General features: G+C 33.2%; 8 protein-coding genes across 8 annotated transcripts; 6 read left to right on the top strand and 2 right to left on the bottom strand. All coding sequences in view use genetic code 12, as the record gives it.

Annotated features, from left to right (window-relative positions):
• Positions 1-1,624: 1,624 nt before the first annotated feature.
• On the top strand, positions 1,625-1,744 carry CAALFM_C208400CA (uncharacterized protein; the record flags this gene model as incomplete). The annotated part of the gene is made up of 1 exon (XM_019475262.1): positions 1,625-1,744. The coding sequence occupies one exon, from the start codon at positions 1,625-1,627 to the stop codon at positions 1,742-1,744; it is 120 nt and encodes a 39-aa protein (XP_019330807.1).
• Positions 1,745-1,816: 72 nt separating this feature from the next.
• On the bottom strand, positions 1,817-3,010 carry CAALFM_C208390WA (uncharacterized protein; the record flags this gene model as incomplete). Its single annotated transcript, XM_705054.2, has 1 exon — positions 1,817-3,010. One exon carries the CDS (start codon positions 3,008-3,010, stop codon positions 1,817-1,819), a length of 1,194 nt encoding a protein of 397 aa, XP_710146.1.
• Positions 3,011-3,986: 976 nt separating this feature from the next.
• On the top strand, positions 3,987-6,134 carry CAALFM_C208380CA (protein kinase activating protein; the record flags this gene model as incomplete). Its single annotated transcript, XM_705055.2, has 1 exon — positions 3,987-6,134. A coding segment is annotated over one exon (2,148 nt), but the record flags the coding sequence as incomplete, so codon positions are not given.
• A 405-nt stretch (positions 6,135-6,539) lies between these two features.
• On the top strand, positions 6,540-7,916 carry TEF1 (translation elongation factor EF-1 alpha; the record flags this gene model as incomplete). Its single annotated transcript, XM_705056.2, has 1 exon — positions 6,540-7,916. The coding sequence occupies one exon, from the start codon at positions 6,540-6,542 to the stop codon at positions 7,914-7,916; it is 1,377 nt and encodes a 458-aa protein (XP_710148.2).
• A 2,149-nt stretch (positions 7,917-10,065) lies between these two features.
• OPT5 (Opt5p) lies at positions 10,066-12,831 on the top strand (the record flags this gene model as incomplete). The annotated part of the gene is made up of 1 exon (XM_712564.2): positions 10,066-12,831. The coding sequence occupies one exon, from the start codon at positions 10,066-10,068 to the stop codon at positions 12,829-12,831; it is 2,766 nt and encodes a 921-aa protein (XP_717657.1).
• A 510-nt stretch (positions 12,832-13,341) lies between these two features.
• Positions 13,342-13,905, top strand: CAALFM_C208350CA (uncharacterized protein; the record flags this gene model as incomplete). The annotated part of the gene is made up of 1 exon (XM_712565.2): positions 13,342-13,905. The coding sequence occupies one exon, from the start codon at positions 13,342-13,344 to the stop codon at positions 13,903-13,905; it is 564 nt and encodes a 187-aa protein (XP_717658.2).
• A 1,086-nt stretch (positions 13,906-14,991) lies between these two features.
• On the top strand, positions 14,992-15,432 carry CAALFM_C208340CA (uncharacterized protein; the record flags this gene model as incomplete). The annotated part of the gene is made up of 1 exon (XM_705141.2): positions 14,992-15,432. One exon carries the CDS (start codon positions 14,992-14,994, stop codon positions 15,430-15,432), a length of 441 nt encoding a protein of 146 aa, XP_710233.1.
• A 326-nt stretch (positions 15,433-15,758) lies between these two features.
• Positions 15,759-16,757, bottom strand: CAALFM_C208330WA (uncharacterized protein; the record flags this gene model as incomplete). Its single annotated transcript, XM_705142.1, has 1 exon — positions 15,759-16,757. One exon carries the CDS (start codon positions 16,755-16,757, stop codon positions 15,759-15,761), a length of 999 nt encoding a protein of 332 aa, XP_710234.1.
• Between the last annotated feature and the right edge of the window lie 343 nt (positions 16,758-17,100).

Genomic DNA, 17,100 nt, shown 5'->3' with positions numbered 1-17,100 from the left:
ATTCAATGCTAGACCACAATTACAATTTTTGCTGTCCCTATAGTTTAATTTTCTTACTATATAAATAGCCTAAATTTCTTTTGCATCCAAAAAAATTTTTTCCTTTTCTTTTCACTTTTTTCTTTCTTTCTTTCTTCTTTTCTTTATCAGTTTATTAACTATCTTTAATTCAATTTAATTCATTCATGCTGCTTGTAATAATTATTTCTGAATCTATGTTGTTTCTGATTCATTGACGTTGTTGCTTCTTCCCATTCAAGTCCATGTTCCTCAATCATATTGCCGCTGATGGATATTTCAAATATACTTAGCTAAGTCAATTAAAGTAGTTCAAGGTTGTGAATTGTGTTGAACCAATTATTTGCCGCTCATAGGAGAAAAGAGTTAACTTGGTACTGCTTCAATGAAAGAGATTACATTTTTGCACCCATAAAAATCTTACCGCTGACACAGAACTGTAACAAAATTCCTTTGCCGCTAAATATCATCCTATTGACATGCTGGCTGCTATTCATTCTTTCATGTCCTTTCTGTTTACGTTGTAACTTCAAGTTGTTTGACGCTAAAATTTATTGTATAGATACATATTGCGTATAAATTGTGTAGGATAGGATGTTCTGGGGGATAGGAGATACGATGTTATGAATGGTGCTATAGGGAGAGAAGTAGGTCCGAGGAAGACGTAGAGGGGTCCACGGATACCAAACTTTTCTTATAGTGCAGCGCATCTCTTCTAAGCAGGCGTTGTGCATGCGCAAGTGTGGGTGCTAGAGCCATTGCATGGGTAAGTATTAGCCCAAAAAATGCAGTGGTATCGGTGCTTGTGCAAGTGCTAAAGCCAATGCGTAGGCTGGTTCTGCAGCTGCGTGTTGGTGCCAACGCAAGGTCGGGTTCATGGTCACCGGCATAGTAGCTGAAATGGTGACCAGAATCCATACCTTTACTAAGCCCTACGCACTGCCCAATTGCTGTGTTAGGGTGAAAAGCTGCAGTCCACCTCTACAGTCCGTCCAAATTTAGGTATGTAAATAGAAACTGTGTAGTAACTAATGATAACGTTGTTGTGTCAGTTTTTTTTTTCTAATTTTTTTGGCAACCAAATTGAGTTAGTTTCTTTACACCACTGTACTACATGTTTTATAGGATGAAGTTAGTGGTAAATATCTTTTTGTACTATCCCTGGACGTCTTTTCTTTAGCCAGTTATGTACATAAGAGAAGATTATCCCCAGTTATCTACAAATGTTAAGGAAAACAAGCGAGATTTGGAATTTGTTGCAAACAATGTGAGATCAGCACTTACAGGAACAAATGGGTTGTCTGAATCCAAATCTGTGTCAATAGATACGAGTGGTAAAACTCCAAACAAGAATCCATTGAATACTAAACTAAAAAAAATTCATAATCAAGTTGCAGAGACTACTTACTATTAGAAAGTTATTACAACATGTCAAGAAACGAACTTGTCACCAAAAGAGAAAACTTTACAAGTAGACACAGATTTTATCAATACAAATGATATCTTTGAAGTTCCTTCACGTCATGTTTGTACTACATTGGCGATCCCATTATTTAGTAGAAATTGTATCCGTCCCAAATCAACTACATGTGTCAGGAAAATAGTCATGGCAAATTCTCAGAACTCCCTATTTTCAAATCGGTCATCATTCAAGTCGATCTTTGATAAAAAATCAAATATCACAACCAATGCAACCACACCCAACTCAAACATCATAATTAACTGAATTGATCCTTTGTAGCTTTTAGAATTATATTTCGCTATATACTTATAAACAAAGACAAAAACACCATTATTCCTATAATTTGCTAGGAATATTCGTATTGTCTCCTAATAAATCATGCAACTTCTTTTTCCTCAAAATCAGTTTATAATCACTTCCATACTTTTTATAGTATTCAAAATCAGTGATTTTAGGATGTTCTTTATAACATGTTACAACAAAATCATTAACTAAACTCATAATCAAATCTGGACTTTCAGCGTGCATATTATGATATTTCCCTTCAAGAACTTGGATTTCAGCAAAACTCAATTCTTGGTCTTTTTGTGAATCAATAAAAGTTGCCAATGCATCATTTTCTCCACATAATATTTTGGTTGGAACTCTAATTTGTTCATAACTAGACTTCGTGGCCGTGATTGACTCCTCGGAATTGTAATAATTAATATAGTCTTCCAAACCGTCGTGTTTCAATTCAACAGTTCGGTAATATTTCGATCTATCGTACATTTCAGGAATTTCATCTTCTAGCATATTACGCAAAACAACAGGATGAAATTTTCTATAGAAAGATCTATTAGTGTAATGTTCATAGATCTTATGATACCAATTTTCACCTTCGGGGATATTATCAAAATAAAATTTCACAAAGTCACGATGATACCAATCCTGATAGACCTTCAAATTGTGGTGTCGTAACTCAGGGAATGTAACACATACTGGGTTGATTAATATTGACGATTGAAACAAGTTTGGTTCAATTGCAGTCATTTGCATGGCAATGAATCCACCCATTGAATGTGCAACCACAACATTAAAAGCATTAGGATGAAGAAATGCATCTCTTTCATGGATTTTTGTAATCATGATATAATCCTTGGCAAAATCATTCCAATCAGATACATGTCCCAATTTACCTCGATTGACATTGGCTGAATCTCCCATGTTAACATGATCAGCAGCAATGACAGTATCAATGTGCATATCTGGGAAACTAACTTCATACATGGTGAATAATTTATCAATCTGATAATGCCAAATACCTTTATTCATCCCATTTCCATGTAAAAATAAAAAATTTATTCTTGGTGAATTGAAAGGGATTTGTCTTGTAGTGACATATTTACGATATGCAATTTTCAATTGATAATCTTCTCTTAAATGACTAGGTTTAGATAATACAACTGAACCGGGAGCTCTTGGATTGGCTGCGTCCTTAACTTTCAAAGTACGTTCATAATATGGGGAATCGCTTGGTTTCAAATGCATTTTAAGTCAACTATAATTCACTATAAATTGTTATTAATATTCTTTTCTAATAATTTTTTTTAAAAAATTGTTACGGACCAATGAAAACTAATATGTATTTATATAATTCTTATAACTTTCGTCATACGTTTTTTTCTATGTGATTTATTTTTTTCTTGTCCTTGTTGGTATTATATAATAATTATAGTGTGTGTGTATGTGTGTTTGTAGCATATATCCTTGGGAAAAAGAATCGTGGGGTTAAGGAATAAATGGGGAGGTTTTTGTTTCAAGTTTAAGCATTTTAGTGTGTACGTCGGGACGTAATTCGACCGATTGTGCCCCGCCGGGAATTACTTTGCCTAAAAAAACATCATCCCACGGGTTAATTGGGTCGTTAATTTCCTGTAAGGAGAGGATCACTTTTACTACGAGTAAATAGATTCATTCTAACCTTGACTAAACATGTCAGCTGATTACTTCTCAGTTTATTTGGGCTTCTCTTAATCATGCCGTTGGAATCAAAAAAAATATATTATTCCCAGGGAGTAATTACTTACACAAATTTGCAGTTTGTTTCCTTTTCTTTTTGGATACTCATCGAACAAGCACCAAGTAATACTTTTCTTTCTTTGATTAGATTTCTTGATTTATCTCTATCAATTGGTCTTGATCATTCTTATCATAATGGAGTTAACCAGACATCATCAAGGAAGGAAAAAAGTACGATAAAGTCGATTATATACAGAGACATTCAAACGCGTCAAATCGAAAAAATAAAAAAATAAAAAAATAAAACAGACTTGAATTAGTATTAGAAACTAGAACCACAGCATCTTTAAAATCAACTTATTTGCATCGACCCCTTTCTTTACTAACAATTTTTGTTATTTGCATAATTTTATAGAGTGTTATCTTATCAGCATAAGATATTTTAACTATTCATTTTTTTAGTACATAATTACAATTTATTGTGAGTCCCCATTTTACTAAGGTCATGTCATTGAAACCATTTACGGGGTTATTATTCTGTTGCACTGGGTTGGAATCAACCACACGACGAGAGGTGGTAGAGAAGATAGAGACCCTTGGGGGAATTCATTATTCAGATTTAATGACAGATGTCAATTATCTTATAGTGGGAGATAGAGACACTGAGAAATATCGATTTTGCATTAAATATAGACCTGACATTATTTTTATTGATGCTGATTCCATTTTCACAATTCATAAACATTGGATAAACGGTGAAGATGAGAACCTGGACTTACTACGAATAGAGAAATATAGGTTGGCAATATTTGCTCAATTGAATGCATGTTTCTCAAGAATAGAAATGTCAACCTCTCAAATTGATCATTTAGTCAACACAGTAAAATTTCGACAGCGTACTAATACTTCACCTGAGTATTTTCGCCCGAAAAATTTATTCAAATTGTTTGTTGATAATGGTGGTATTGCCAAAGAATCTTTACTGTGTCATCAGAATTTTATTATCACAGCTGATCCACGAGGAACACGATACAACAAGGCTCTTGAATGGAATGTACCCGCAATACATCCTATTTGGATTGTCGATAGTGTATTGAGAGGTGCTGCATTAGATTGGAAAGATTATATTTTAAACAACAATCCAAATGATTGCTATGATCGAGGGTGTGATGTTTGGCCCGAAGTTTTCGATTGTCAGGAGAAACAAAAACAGAAATCTCAACAACAACCTAAAAGATTAGAGTCTACTGAACCAGAAGTAAAACGGAAAATCACCAATAATAAAACCAATGCTGATATTTGGAACTCGATTATGGATCATACCAAGAAGCAAACAAAGCAATTGATTCACGACAAGACCTGGGATGATGATGAGGAGGAGGAAGATAATGATGATGATGGTGATACCCAAACCAAAAATGAAAAGAATAATCAATACAAGAATATTACTACAATTCCTAAAGATGGAAAGCAAAAACCAGAATTAAACGGTAAAATACATAATTTGGATCTTAAATTGGTGTCAGAAAGTAAAGAAAACTCACCAAATGTCCTGGAAAGTCAATTATTTTTAGGGTTCAACTATTATACGGTCGGTTTTGACTCTCGTGAGTTTGACTTGTTATCCAAAGCAATTGAAAACTACCTGGGAGAAATATCTAATGATCCAAATGACGATTCTATCACTCATGTGGTTATTCCTGCAAAAAAGGGGTATCAGTCAATGCTGGTTTTGAAAGTCTTACCTGCTGACCTTAAGCTGAGAATTGCAAATGGGTTTGTCAAAATTGTTACTGAGTTTTTCATTGAAAGATGTATGTTTTACAAGAAAATTATATTAGATAGATGGGGACAGCCAATGAAGGGATTAGTGCCGTCTAAAAAATCATTTAAAATTTGTACCACTGGGTTTACTGGCATTGAATTATTGCATATTGAAAAACTAATACGGTCGTTTAACTTTGAATATTGTGAAACATTGTCAGAACAGAGAGATCTACTAATTCTCAACGTAAATTTATTTAAAAAAAGCTTGATGAATTCGCCAAAGTTATTTCAATACAAATGTAAGGACATCATCAATTGTCCAACTGGTGGATCTGTGTCGTTGATGTCATCTAAACACAAAGTTGAAGCTGCAAAACGATGGAACATTCCTGTTGTTTCAGTGGCATATTTGTGGGAGATTTTAGAACTTTCAACTAATAAATCACATATTATTATGCCGGATATTACAGATTTGCAATGGTGTGTCTTTGCACCGAGCAACTATAATAAACCGAAATCATTATTGGAGTACGTGAAGAATTTGGATAAGGCTAGTAGAGAAAGTTCTTTTAGTCCCAAAAGTCAAGAAAATGAAGCATTGGAAGAACCCACAATGGATAATCTGGTGAGATTGCCATCACCACGAAGAGTTAATCTGAAACAAAAATACGGTAAATTAGTGGGAGGCAAATCTCCCAAATCAATTAAACGGAAATTACTCGAAGCTGCAAATCTGTTTGCTGATGGACAGAATGATCATAGTATTAATCCAGATGTTACAATTGAAGAGGATCTGATGTCTCAAATAAGGTATCAAGACAACGAATCAATGATCAACCAAGAAAGATTATTAGAGAAATTGGATGGATCAGCTGTGCTTGTGGAAACACTGATACGACATGCCAGTAAACGAAGTAGAAAAAACTAACTGTATATTCGCTAACAAAAAAATTGTATTATTTTTAGACATCGTAAATGGGGCTGTAGCCCTAATTATTTTTCATTTCTCGTGATCTGCACGTGTACTGTTGATTTTTTTGTGCGATTGAAATTATATTGTGCTGTTATCTTAATAAAATCAGTCATACCTTTTTTTTTTTGGGTTTTTGTTGTTTAATTTGTGATAAACATCCCATGAGGAACAGCGAGAAAGTTTTTTGCTGTTCACTTTCTCGTTCAACTTTTGCAAAGTAAAGTAAAGAAAAAAAAATTTTCCCTCGTCATCTTGATTTTTACTTCTTCTTCTTCTTCTTCTTTTTCCTTTCTTCACACATTATAGTCATAATCAATCATGGGTAAAGAAAAAACTCACGTTAACGTTGTTGTTATTGGTCACGTCGATTCCGGTAAATCTACTACCACCGGTCACTTAATTTACAAGTGTGGTGGTATTGATAAAAGAACCATTGAAAAATTTGAAAAAGAAGCTGCTGAATTGGGTAAAGGTTCTTTCAAATACGCTTGGGTCTTGGACAAATTGAAGGCTGAAAGAGAAAGAGGTATCACCATTGATATCGCTTTGTGGAAATTCGAAACTCCAAAATACCACGTTACCGTCATTGATGCTCCAGGTCACAGAGATTTCATCAAGAATATGATCACTGGTACTTCTCAAGCTGATTGTGCTATTTTGATTATTGCTGGTGGTACTGGTGAATTCGAAGCCGGTATTTCTAAGGATGGTCAAACCAGAGAACACGCTTTGTTGGCTTACACTTTGGGTGTCAAACAATTGATTGTTGCTGTCAACAAGATGGACTCTGTCAAATGGGACAAAAACAGATTTGAAGAAATCATCAAGGAAACCTCCAACTTCGTCAAGAAGGTTGGTTACAACCCAAAGACTGTTCCATTCGTTCCAATCTCTGGTTGGAATGGTGACAACATGATTGAACCATCCACCAACTGTCCATGGTACAAGGGTTGGGAAAAGGAAACCAAATCCGGTAAAGTTACTGGTAAGACCTTGTTAGAAGCTATTGACGCTATTGAACCACCAACCAGACCAACCGACAAACCATTGAGATTGCCATTGCAAGATGTTTACAAGATCGGTGGTATTGGTACTGTGCCAGTCGGTAGAGTTGAAACTGGTATCATCAAAGCCGGTATGGTTGTTACTTTCGCCCCAGCTGGTGTTACCACTGAAGTCAAATCCGTTGAAATGCATCACGAACAATTGGCTGAAGGTGTTCCAGGTGACAATGTTGGTTTCAACGTTAAGAACGTTTCCGTTAAAGAAATTAGAAGAGGTAACGTTTGTGGTGACTCCAAGAACGATCCACCAAAGGGTTGTGACTCTTTCAATGCCCAAGTCATTGTTTTGAACCATCCAGGTCAAATCTCTGCTGGTTACTCTCCAGTCTTGGATTGTCACACTGCCCACATTGCTTGTAAATTCGACACTTTGGTTGAAAAGATTGACAGAAGAACTGGTAAGAAATTGGAAGAAAATCCAAAATTCGTCAAATCCGGTGATGCTGCTATCGTCAAGATGGTCCCAACCAAACCAATGTGTGTTGAAGCTTTCACTGACTACCCACCATTAGGTAGATTCGCTGTCAGAGATATGAGACAAACCGTTGCTGTTGGTGTCATCAAATCTGTTGAAAAATCCGACAAAGCTGGTAAAGTTACCAAGGCTGCTCAAAAAGCTGCTAAGAAATAAGCTAGTTGAATATTATGTAAGATCTGTTAGAGTTTTTATTTTGTATTCATTTATTTAGTTTATTTTCTTATTATATTTGAAATATAATATATATTTTAAAAAAAAAATTTACAGTGTAGAATTTTTGGTAGTCCGGTTTGTTTTGAAATCAGTGGTGGTATTCAATATTTGATTAAATTTTGGTATGAATTTGTGTTGAAAAATAAAAAATAAGCGAGAAATTTGCGTGGCATATTATTTGTAATGTTCGAATATTCTCTCGTACACCAAAAGGTTTACGATTATTCATTGACATATAATAAAATCTAATTACTAAAGAGTTTTGCTGGAAATGCATGTATAGTTTATATCATTTCTATTATCTGGACCATCATGGAAGAATAGCAATTATTTCTTGTTATCGGTAGTAAAATTCGGAATTATATTTCCAGAAAGCACAAGATCAACACCGACAGATTTAAATCATTCTTTACTTTAGGATGTGATAAATGGAAGTATATCTACTGATAAGAGAGCCTGATCATGTCATTAATTTGCATGACGTTCCTTAATGATAACTAGATTAAATGAGATTTCCTGGAACAGGACATGCATTTTTTTTTTTTTGAGCCGTGCAACTAAAAAGTTGGTTGATGAAATTGTTGTTTTGATAACCGCTTAAATTATTTATATTCTATCTGCAAGTTGACCAATTAGAGATAATGTATTAAACATCAAGACAATTTATAATCCAATTTATTTAAAACACACTTTTAGTATATATCATAACCGTTGTTTGAGTAGGTGATCGCACAAATTGGTGCCGTAGAAAGAAAATTTGTTTTCAAGTAAAACTAGTCAAAAAAATGTGGCGTTTACTATTTGCTCATATATAAAACTCAAAACCATTTTTATAGATAAGAGAATTATTTGTTGACATCCACTTTAGAGCCCTACACAAATAGATAACATCAAAGAAATGTAATATTCTCTTCATTAGGAGAGCATCTCCCCTTGTCAAATATGTCAACTATTTTTTTTTTCTTGTCTTGGCGTCATTTTGCACCCAATCGACAAATACAGGACTAAGTTTCTCTTTCTCAAAAATTCTAACGACGGATGACAGAATTTTAGTAAATTATAAGCCTTTATTTGTGTGGCTTGACAATTTGATCATTTTTATGTGGGGAGGTAATAAATTGAAGTAATTTTGATATGAATTATAATCATGTCGCTAATGTTTACAGACAATCACGGGTTTGTCTAACTTCTTGAATTAGGCATTGTTATTGAAAGTGTTCTCATTCTAGCGGGGAATCCTGGTTCTAGTGAAAACCAACATTTTTGTTTTTCTTATCTTAAACAAGTCGTGCGATGTTTGATTGAATATCTATTTATAGTAAAACTAACAAAAAGCAAACAGGGTAATCATCTAAATTTTTTCATAAAACAGAGATAACTAGAATTAAGTAGATACCAGATAGCAAGCAATCAGAAGTTGACATATCATAACCAATCTAATAATTAATTTGAAGTTGACGGTTGAGATGTGGAGAATTGTTCCACTACTCAATTGATAACAAATAAAATTTAGAATTGGTGAACGAGGTCAAAACTGTAATTTCAATTTATTTTGTTTTGCAAAAGTTTGATACCACCACAGTTTGAAAGTAATAATCATTTTAACTCAATATCATAAGCAGTTTTCTAGCTACGCATATATTGGTAACCCATTCTTATTAGCTTCATCTTTCAGTACGATTTCTTTTTTTTTTTTTTCATTTTGACATTCCCATCACACCAAATCTTCTTGGTGACATGAATTTTACTGATTTAGATTATACATGTAATTCTGAAAGCAAATTGAAATCTATCCATGAGCCATAATAATCATTGATTCTACTTTATTAAAACACAGTTTTTGCAATTTCTATTTATATTTTTGATGCCGTTCACAGTTTTTTGTTTAAGAGTTATCACATTTTTATTGTTTTAATCACTCACTCGGCTTTCATCTAATATTCTTCTTTTTGTTTAGATTCGTCGGTTGCAAACTTTWWTTTTTCTTGACATAAATATCGCTCGACTTTCCTCTTATTGTTGTTGTAAAGATAATTTGTACTTAAAGAGACGATTACTGATAACAGGGATTGTCTAAGTTGCTAATAATATGTCTACAGAGAAACCAATTCCTGCTCTTCCTGTTACTAGTATCACCAGTCATGTTGACGTGGCTGCTCATGAAGTGAACCTTCAGGCAATAACATCAAACCCTCTTTCTATTGGCGAAGTTGGTACTACATTGACAAATGGTCAAAAGGATTTCATCCTTAAAAGATTACATTATGATTCGTTGGTTTCTTTTGATAAATTGCCACCTCAAGCAACATTTATATTTGAGAAAATTGAACATATTTCCATTGAAGAAGCTTTAGCTATATTGGAAAAGGCTGTTGTTGAACATGAAAACGATGTTAATATTTTAGATAACGATGAAGAGTTGTGGACAAAGTTGATCAACTATAAGCAAGGGAAAATCCCTTCAGATACTGACTTTTCTGAAAAAGCACATCCATCTAATTTCACTGCAAAAGACAAATTGTCGGCATTCATTCATGAGAAAAGGGTATCAGAAGAAACCTCATCATTAGACAACAGTGCCAGTGAGAATCTTAACGAACCTTATTATAAGATTGTCGATTGGGAATTGCAAGTCAAATTAGAAGCAGTGTTGATTGCTTATTGGTCACCATATCCCCAAGTTAGAGGTGTGACTGACCCTTATGATGATCCAACAATCCCTGTTGAAACTGTTAGAGTTTATATTGTCGCTATTATTTGGACTGCTATTGGTGCTGTTATTAACCAATTTTTTTCTGAAAGACAACCTAGTATTGGACTTGGAATGTCGGTTGTTCAAGTGTTCCTTTATCCAACTGGTTTAATATGTGAATGGATTTTACCCAAATGGAAATTTAAAGTTTGGAAATACACTATTGATTTAAACCCTGGTCCATATACTTTTAAGGAACAGATGCTTGCTACTATTTTCTGTGGTGTTTCTTCTGGTACTTCGTATGTATCATCTAACATTTTGATGCAAAAATCAGAATTATTTTATGATAACAAATGGGTTGATTTCGGTTATCAAGTATTGTTAACATTGTCAACAAACTTTCTTGGGTTTGGGCTTTCTGGAATAATGAGACAGTTTGCTGTTTATCCAGAAAAGGCAATTTGGCCATCGATTTTACCTAATGTCAGATTAAATAAAACTTTAATGTCGCCTGAAGTGAAAGCAAGAATCAATGGGTGGAGTATTTCTGGTTATAATTTCTTTTTCATCACTGCTGGTATTTCATTTTTATATTTTTGGATTCCTGATTATCTTTTCCAAGCGCTTTCTCAATTCAATTGGATGACATGGATTAAACCCGACAATTATAATCTTGCCGTTGTGACAGGTTCCTTTGGTGGTCTTGGATTGAACCCAATCCCAAGTTTTGATATGAATGTTATTGGTACTGGTGGATTCATTGCTCCATTTTATAATACATTGGAGAGTTATATTGGGATGGTACTTGCACTTTTTTGCATATTAGGTGTATTTTACTCGAATTACAAATGGACGGGATTTCTTCCAATCAATTCAAATCGTCTTTTTACAAATGAGGGGAAACCATATCATGTTACTGCGGTTGTGAATTCTAACTCCTTGTTTGATGAAGAAAAATACAAGGAGGTGGGACCACCATTCTATTCTGCTGGGAACTTGGTTCTATATGGGGCATTTTTTGCCATTTATCCGTTTCATTTTGTTTACGAAATTGCAATGAACTATAAGCAAATGTGGGAAGCACTTCAATCCTTATACAAGGGTATTAGAAATTTCAAGAGATCTACTTATGAAGGTTTTGATGATCCTCATAGTGTTATGATGAGAGCATATCCTGAAGTTCCTGAATGGGCATATCTTATCATTCTTGTTATTTCATTGGTATTGGCTATATTATGTGTCAAATTATATCCTGCTGAAACACCAGTTTGGGGGATTTTCTTTGCCTTGGCAATCAACTTTGTGTTTTTGATTCCATTAACAACTGTGCAATCAAGAACGATGTTTGGATTTGGTCTTAATGTGTTAGTTGAATTGATTGTTGGGTATGCTATTCCAGGTAATGGATTGGCTTTAGCATTTATAAAAGCCTTGGGCTATAATATTGATGGACAAGCACAGAATTTCATTAATGATTTGAAACAAGGTCATTACGCTAAACTTCCACCAAGAGCAATGTACAGATGTCAATTATTGTCTGTATTTATTACTTCATTCATTCAATTGGGTATTCTTAATTACCAAATTACTGGGATTAAAGATTATTGTGTTCCTGGTAATAAACAAAAATTTACATGTCCTGGAACTACGACATTCTATAATGCTTCAGTTTTATGGGGGGTTATTGGACCCAAGAAAGTTTTCAATGGATTATATCCAATTTTAGCTTGGTGTTTCTTGATCGGGTTCTTGTTGGCTTTCCCATGTATTGCTTTCAAGAAATGGGCTCCTAGAAAATACTCCAAATATTTTGAACCTTCGATTATTATTGGTGGATTTTTAGGTTATGCTCCTTATAATTTGTCGTACAATACTGGGGGTCTTTATGTTGGTTATGCATTTATGCATTATGTCAAAAGAAAGTATGAAGCTTGGTGGCAGAAGTATGATTATCTCTTAGCTACAGGGATTGATGCTGGTATTGCCTTTTCATCAATCATTATTTTCTTTGCTGTGATGTATCATGAAAAAGATATTTCCTGGTGGGGTAACAATGTTCCATTTGAAGGATGGGACGCTTCAATGACCAATGGATATTTGAATGCTACTTTACAGGCACCTGATGGTTATTTTGGTCCAAGAGTTGGACATTTCCCATGATTGTTTATTGTTGTATTGTTTTTACATAATTTTAGTTCTTTTCGTATAAATAAATGATACATTTATATTATTAGTTGTTTATGTGATTGGGGAGTAAAGAGTTGGTCGTTCCAGTCGAAAGGTTCACTTCAATATACACCCCTATTATAATTCATAAAACTGGGGTTCTTTTAGTCATACAAAATCAATATCCTAGTGACTGTCTAACTATAGTGCAAAATTTGAAATAATTCTTTTCTTTACCAGTGTGTCATACAGTTGTGATGTTTACGTTATTTGGAATTGCATCAAAAAGTTCGTAAATCAATATTTGCTATGGTGTTGCAAAAAAGAATAGATTACATAATCCATTTTCTTTTATCACGATAAGGTAATCACTAAACCTATACCGTAAGATTAGAGATGGAGGTTTGTTGGGTTTTGAATATAAATAACATTAATAAAGACCAACGAGGAGAACTAAAATAAAAACTATGAATAGGAGTATAACACCCATAACCAAGCTTACAAATGATCTTACCAGCTACAACCACGACCTCCTTTTCTGAATCAGATCATTCTAGTTACTTATCCAAACGATTTAGTACGGGTTCTACAGCAAATAGCAAATTTATTGTTTTAGGAGCCATGTTAGGTTCAATTGTTGGTTTCCTTACTGTTTATTATATCTTGTTAGTAATCGCGATGCCACTTTGTAAGTTATGTGAGCTGAAGGCTGATAAGTCTTGTGAACGTACTTTTACAAATCGTCAATTTGATGAAATCGTTGAAGAAACTATAAGTCATCCCCACTCACAAATGAATACATCCAACATAAATTCAACAGCACACCCTTCCTCCGCAGGGCCCAATAATTCTCAACAACAAGAACATGAAGAACTCACACCAGTTGTGCCAGTTGCAAAAAATCAATCAGAATATCCTGATGATTTGGTTCCTCCATATACGAAAGCTACTACAGAAGAACAAGATATGGGAAGTTTTGATACTAATGGAGAATTTCATCCAACGAAAAATCCAAATACATTAACAACTCCACCACCAGCACATTTAAGAAACACGAATGATGTATAAGAATCATGAATTGTTCCCCCCCCTTGTATTTCATTTTGAATTTTTCAAAATGACCAAGATACTGAAACAGTAGAACTTTTAGGAAATCTCAAATTTTGCAAAAAAAAATAGACATATTGATGTTTGTTTGTTTTGGCCATGGATTAGAAGAATAGAGATAGAACGAAATGTTTGATTCAAAAGTTCAACTACCAAAAAAAAACATAGACGACAAAAGGCAAGTCAATATATTTACATAGCAAAAATAAATCCCTGTTTGTTAAGTTGTATAATATCTTTAACCGAATTCTTAATATTTGTTTATTAGTAGAGTAGATAGAATTCATGTAAAATTCAGAATTTTTGGAGATTATAAAAAGATCGTAAATTATTAATATTTTTTGTAGATGATATAAGATTGCTCCAAATTCTGTCATTACGTAATAATTATCAATTTTCGTATTTTAAAAGTATATTCCAGTCCAGTCCAGTCCAGTCCAGTCCAGTTATAGGATAACACAATAGTATTTCAATTTCCAGAGTTTATATATTGATATATACAATTAAACCAAAACGAATAACTTATTGAGACTAGTTTGATTTGATCGTCGTCATATCGAATTTATAGATATTGTCATTAATAAATTTCAAATCAACTGTGCCTTCTCCATTGGTTTTTTTTTCGGAGGGAGGGAGTAGTTTGATTTCTAGTAGAGAATGCATTATAACTAAATTTAAAATACATATGTTTTGGTATATTAATGACCTTTTTCTTATTGATGGGTGAGTCGGTGGGTAGGATATTCTTGGCAGAGACGGCTAGTGTTTTTAGACTCAAGAATTCTTTTTATTGTACATTTGTTTAGTTCAAATTAGCCCGTAGTTGTTATTCCATTAAGCATTGCATCATATATTTATTAAAAAAAATATGATCAACGTATATTTAATTAAAAAATGAATACCTACGTTTTTGTCTCTTCCCTCTCCATAGTCGTTATTTAGTTTTACGAAGAAGAAGGAGCAGTATATATAAAGAAAGAGAATCCAAAATAAATTCTGCTTGGGAAACTACATCCTCAATCTATACACTAACCAAGATATAAAAAAATGCTTTTAATTTACCATCATAACCAAGATCAATATGTTGAATTATCGAAACGAAGTACTGGTTCAGGTGGGATTGCTGGGATTGTAATTTTCATTTTCATTGTCATAGTCATATTTATTTCGTTGCTCAGTTATGGAAATAAAAAGTCAAAGAGAAGAAACCAAAAGAATACCACCCCCGCAAATATTACATTAGGTTCACTTAATTTGGAATCTCAAAATGTACATCAAGGGGTTGCTCGTATACAGCAACAACAACAACAGAATCTGGGAATAACGACAAGTCCTGAACATGATTATGTGCCGCCATATACACAAACACCCAATGATAATGATTTAGGTAGATTTGATAAACAAGGGAATTTCCATTTACTGAATAGGCCAGAAGGTGTACAACCACCTTTGCCACCACCGCCTGTTTACCTAAACCCTACTATCTAGTCTTATTGAAATAATTAGAGCTAGTACATTTGAGTCGTCAAAACTATTTTCCATAGAATTAATACAAGAGTTCACATAATAAACGTTTAACGTATATATTCATTAACATAAAATAGTAAAAAAGAACAAAAGAACAAAAGGCAAAAAAACACTGAATAATTGAAACAAAACGAAGGGCAGGGGGGTGTTGTTAACATGAATAAAAAGTAAAATATAAAGAAATCAAAAATAAATCTAAACCAATAAAACAGAAACCTAACAAAAAAAAAGCCGTTAACACATTGAATCTAATATCTCTTTCCCGTTTTTATTTCTTTTTATTTCATTTAAACATTTATTAATCCTTGACCTTTTTCTCTTAAATGACTAATCAATTGATTCTCTTTATACATTTCAATGATTTTATCACTATCTCCAATAGGTATTCCAGCTAAAAATACTCTAGGAATATGATCATCTTCATCAATATTATAAATTTTTTTCAAATATTGTTTAATATTTAAATAATTAGGATGTTTAGATAAATTAATAAATTTCGGTTGAGGATTAATATTTAATTTTGTAAGAATGGTTTGTAATTCATCAATTTGATTAGTTTGCGAAATTACCACCATAGGACTAATGGCAAACATTTCTTTAAGGTTAGCTTGAATGGTTTCAACAGCATTATAGTTTGCATTCTGGGTATCATTATCATCTGCATTATTATTACTATTGTTGTTGTCATCTTTGTAGTTGTTGTTCACATTATTATTTGCTTCGTTGTTGTTCATAAGCGTCTTTCTGGTGTAATCCTCATCTTCATTATCAATATCGTTGTTATTAGTAGTTGGATATCCTTGGTTTTCTTGTTTGGCATTACCATCTCCTCCTGACAGTAATACATTGGCTACTTTTGGTTGAGAATAATATTGTTGTTGCTGTTTTAATTCTTCTTTTAATTCGTCAGATATCATTAATCCAATACCACCATTATTCATTTCATCGTAATTGTTAATTAATTCTTGAGTCAATATAGAGATCTCTGGTGATCCTAAACCTGAAGAAAGTAAAATTGATTTATCCAATTGTAAATTATTATTCATTAATATAGTGGATCCATAACCATAAATAAAATATGTTAATGATAATATACACAACACAAGTATGGTAAGGGTAACAGATTCTCCTCTTCTTCCTTTCCTATTACCGTTACCGCCACGTTGTTGATGTAATTGTAATTGTTTCTCTAGTTGTTGTTTGTAAGCAACATCATCGTCATCTAGAAATCCATTCTTCTCAATATCAATAAAGAATGAAGCAGTTCTGGCTTTTCTTACTGTCATAATGATTAGTAAATAATAAAAAAGGGAGTGACTAAAAATCAAAGGAATGAAATAATAAGTGACTAAGGAGTGTATTTAAAGGATAGATATTGAAGAAAGTAGAAGATCAAAGTTGGTTTTGATTTGTAATGAAAGAAAAGAAATGGAAATGTAGAAAAGGACAGATTTGTATTTTTATAAAAAGAATTTGGTTTGAAATCCTTTTAAATTTGGAATGTTAAATGTTAATGTTAAATGTTATGATATGTTATGTAAGATGTACTGTTGTATGTGTTTGTCTAATTTTTGCTATTTTTTTTTTCTGGGGCGGGACACAATTTATTTTTTAGTTCCTTCTTTGCTT

Source organism: Candida albicans, chromosome 2 (assembly GCF_000182965.3).
Source record: "Candida albicans SC5314 chromosome 2, complete sequence".
NCBI lineage: Eukaryota > Fungi > Ascomycota > Pichiomycetes > Serinales > Debaryomycetaceae > Candida > Candida albicans.
This window is presented reverse-complemented; position numbering and strand designations above follow the sequence as displayed.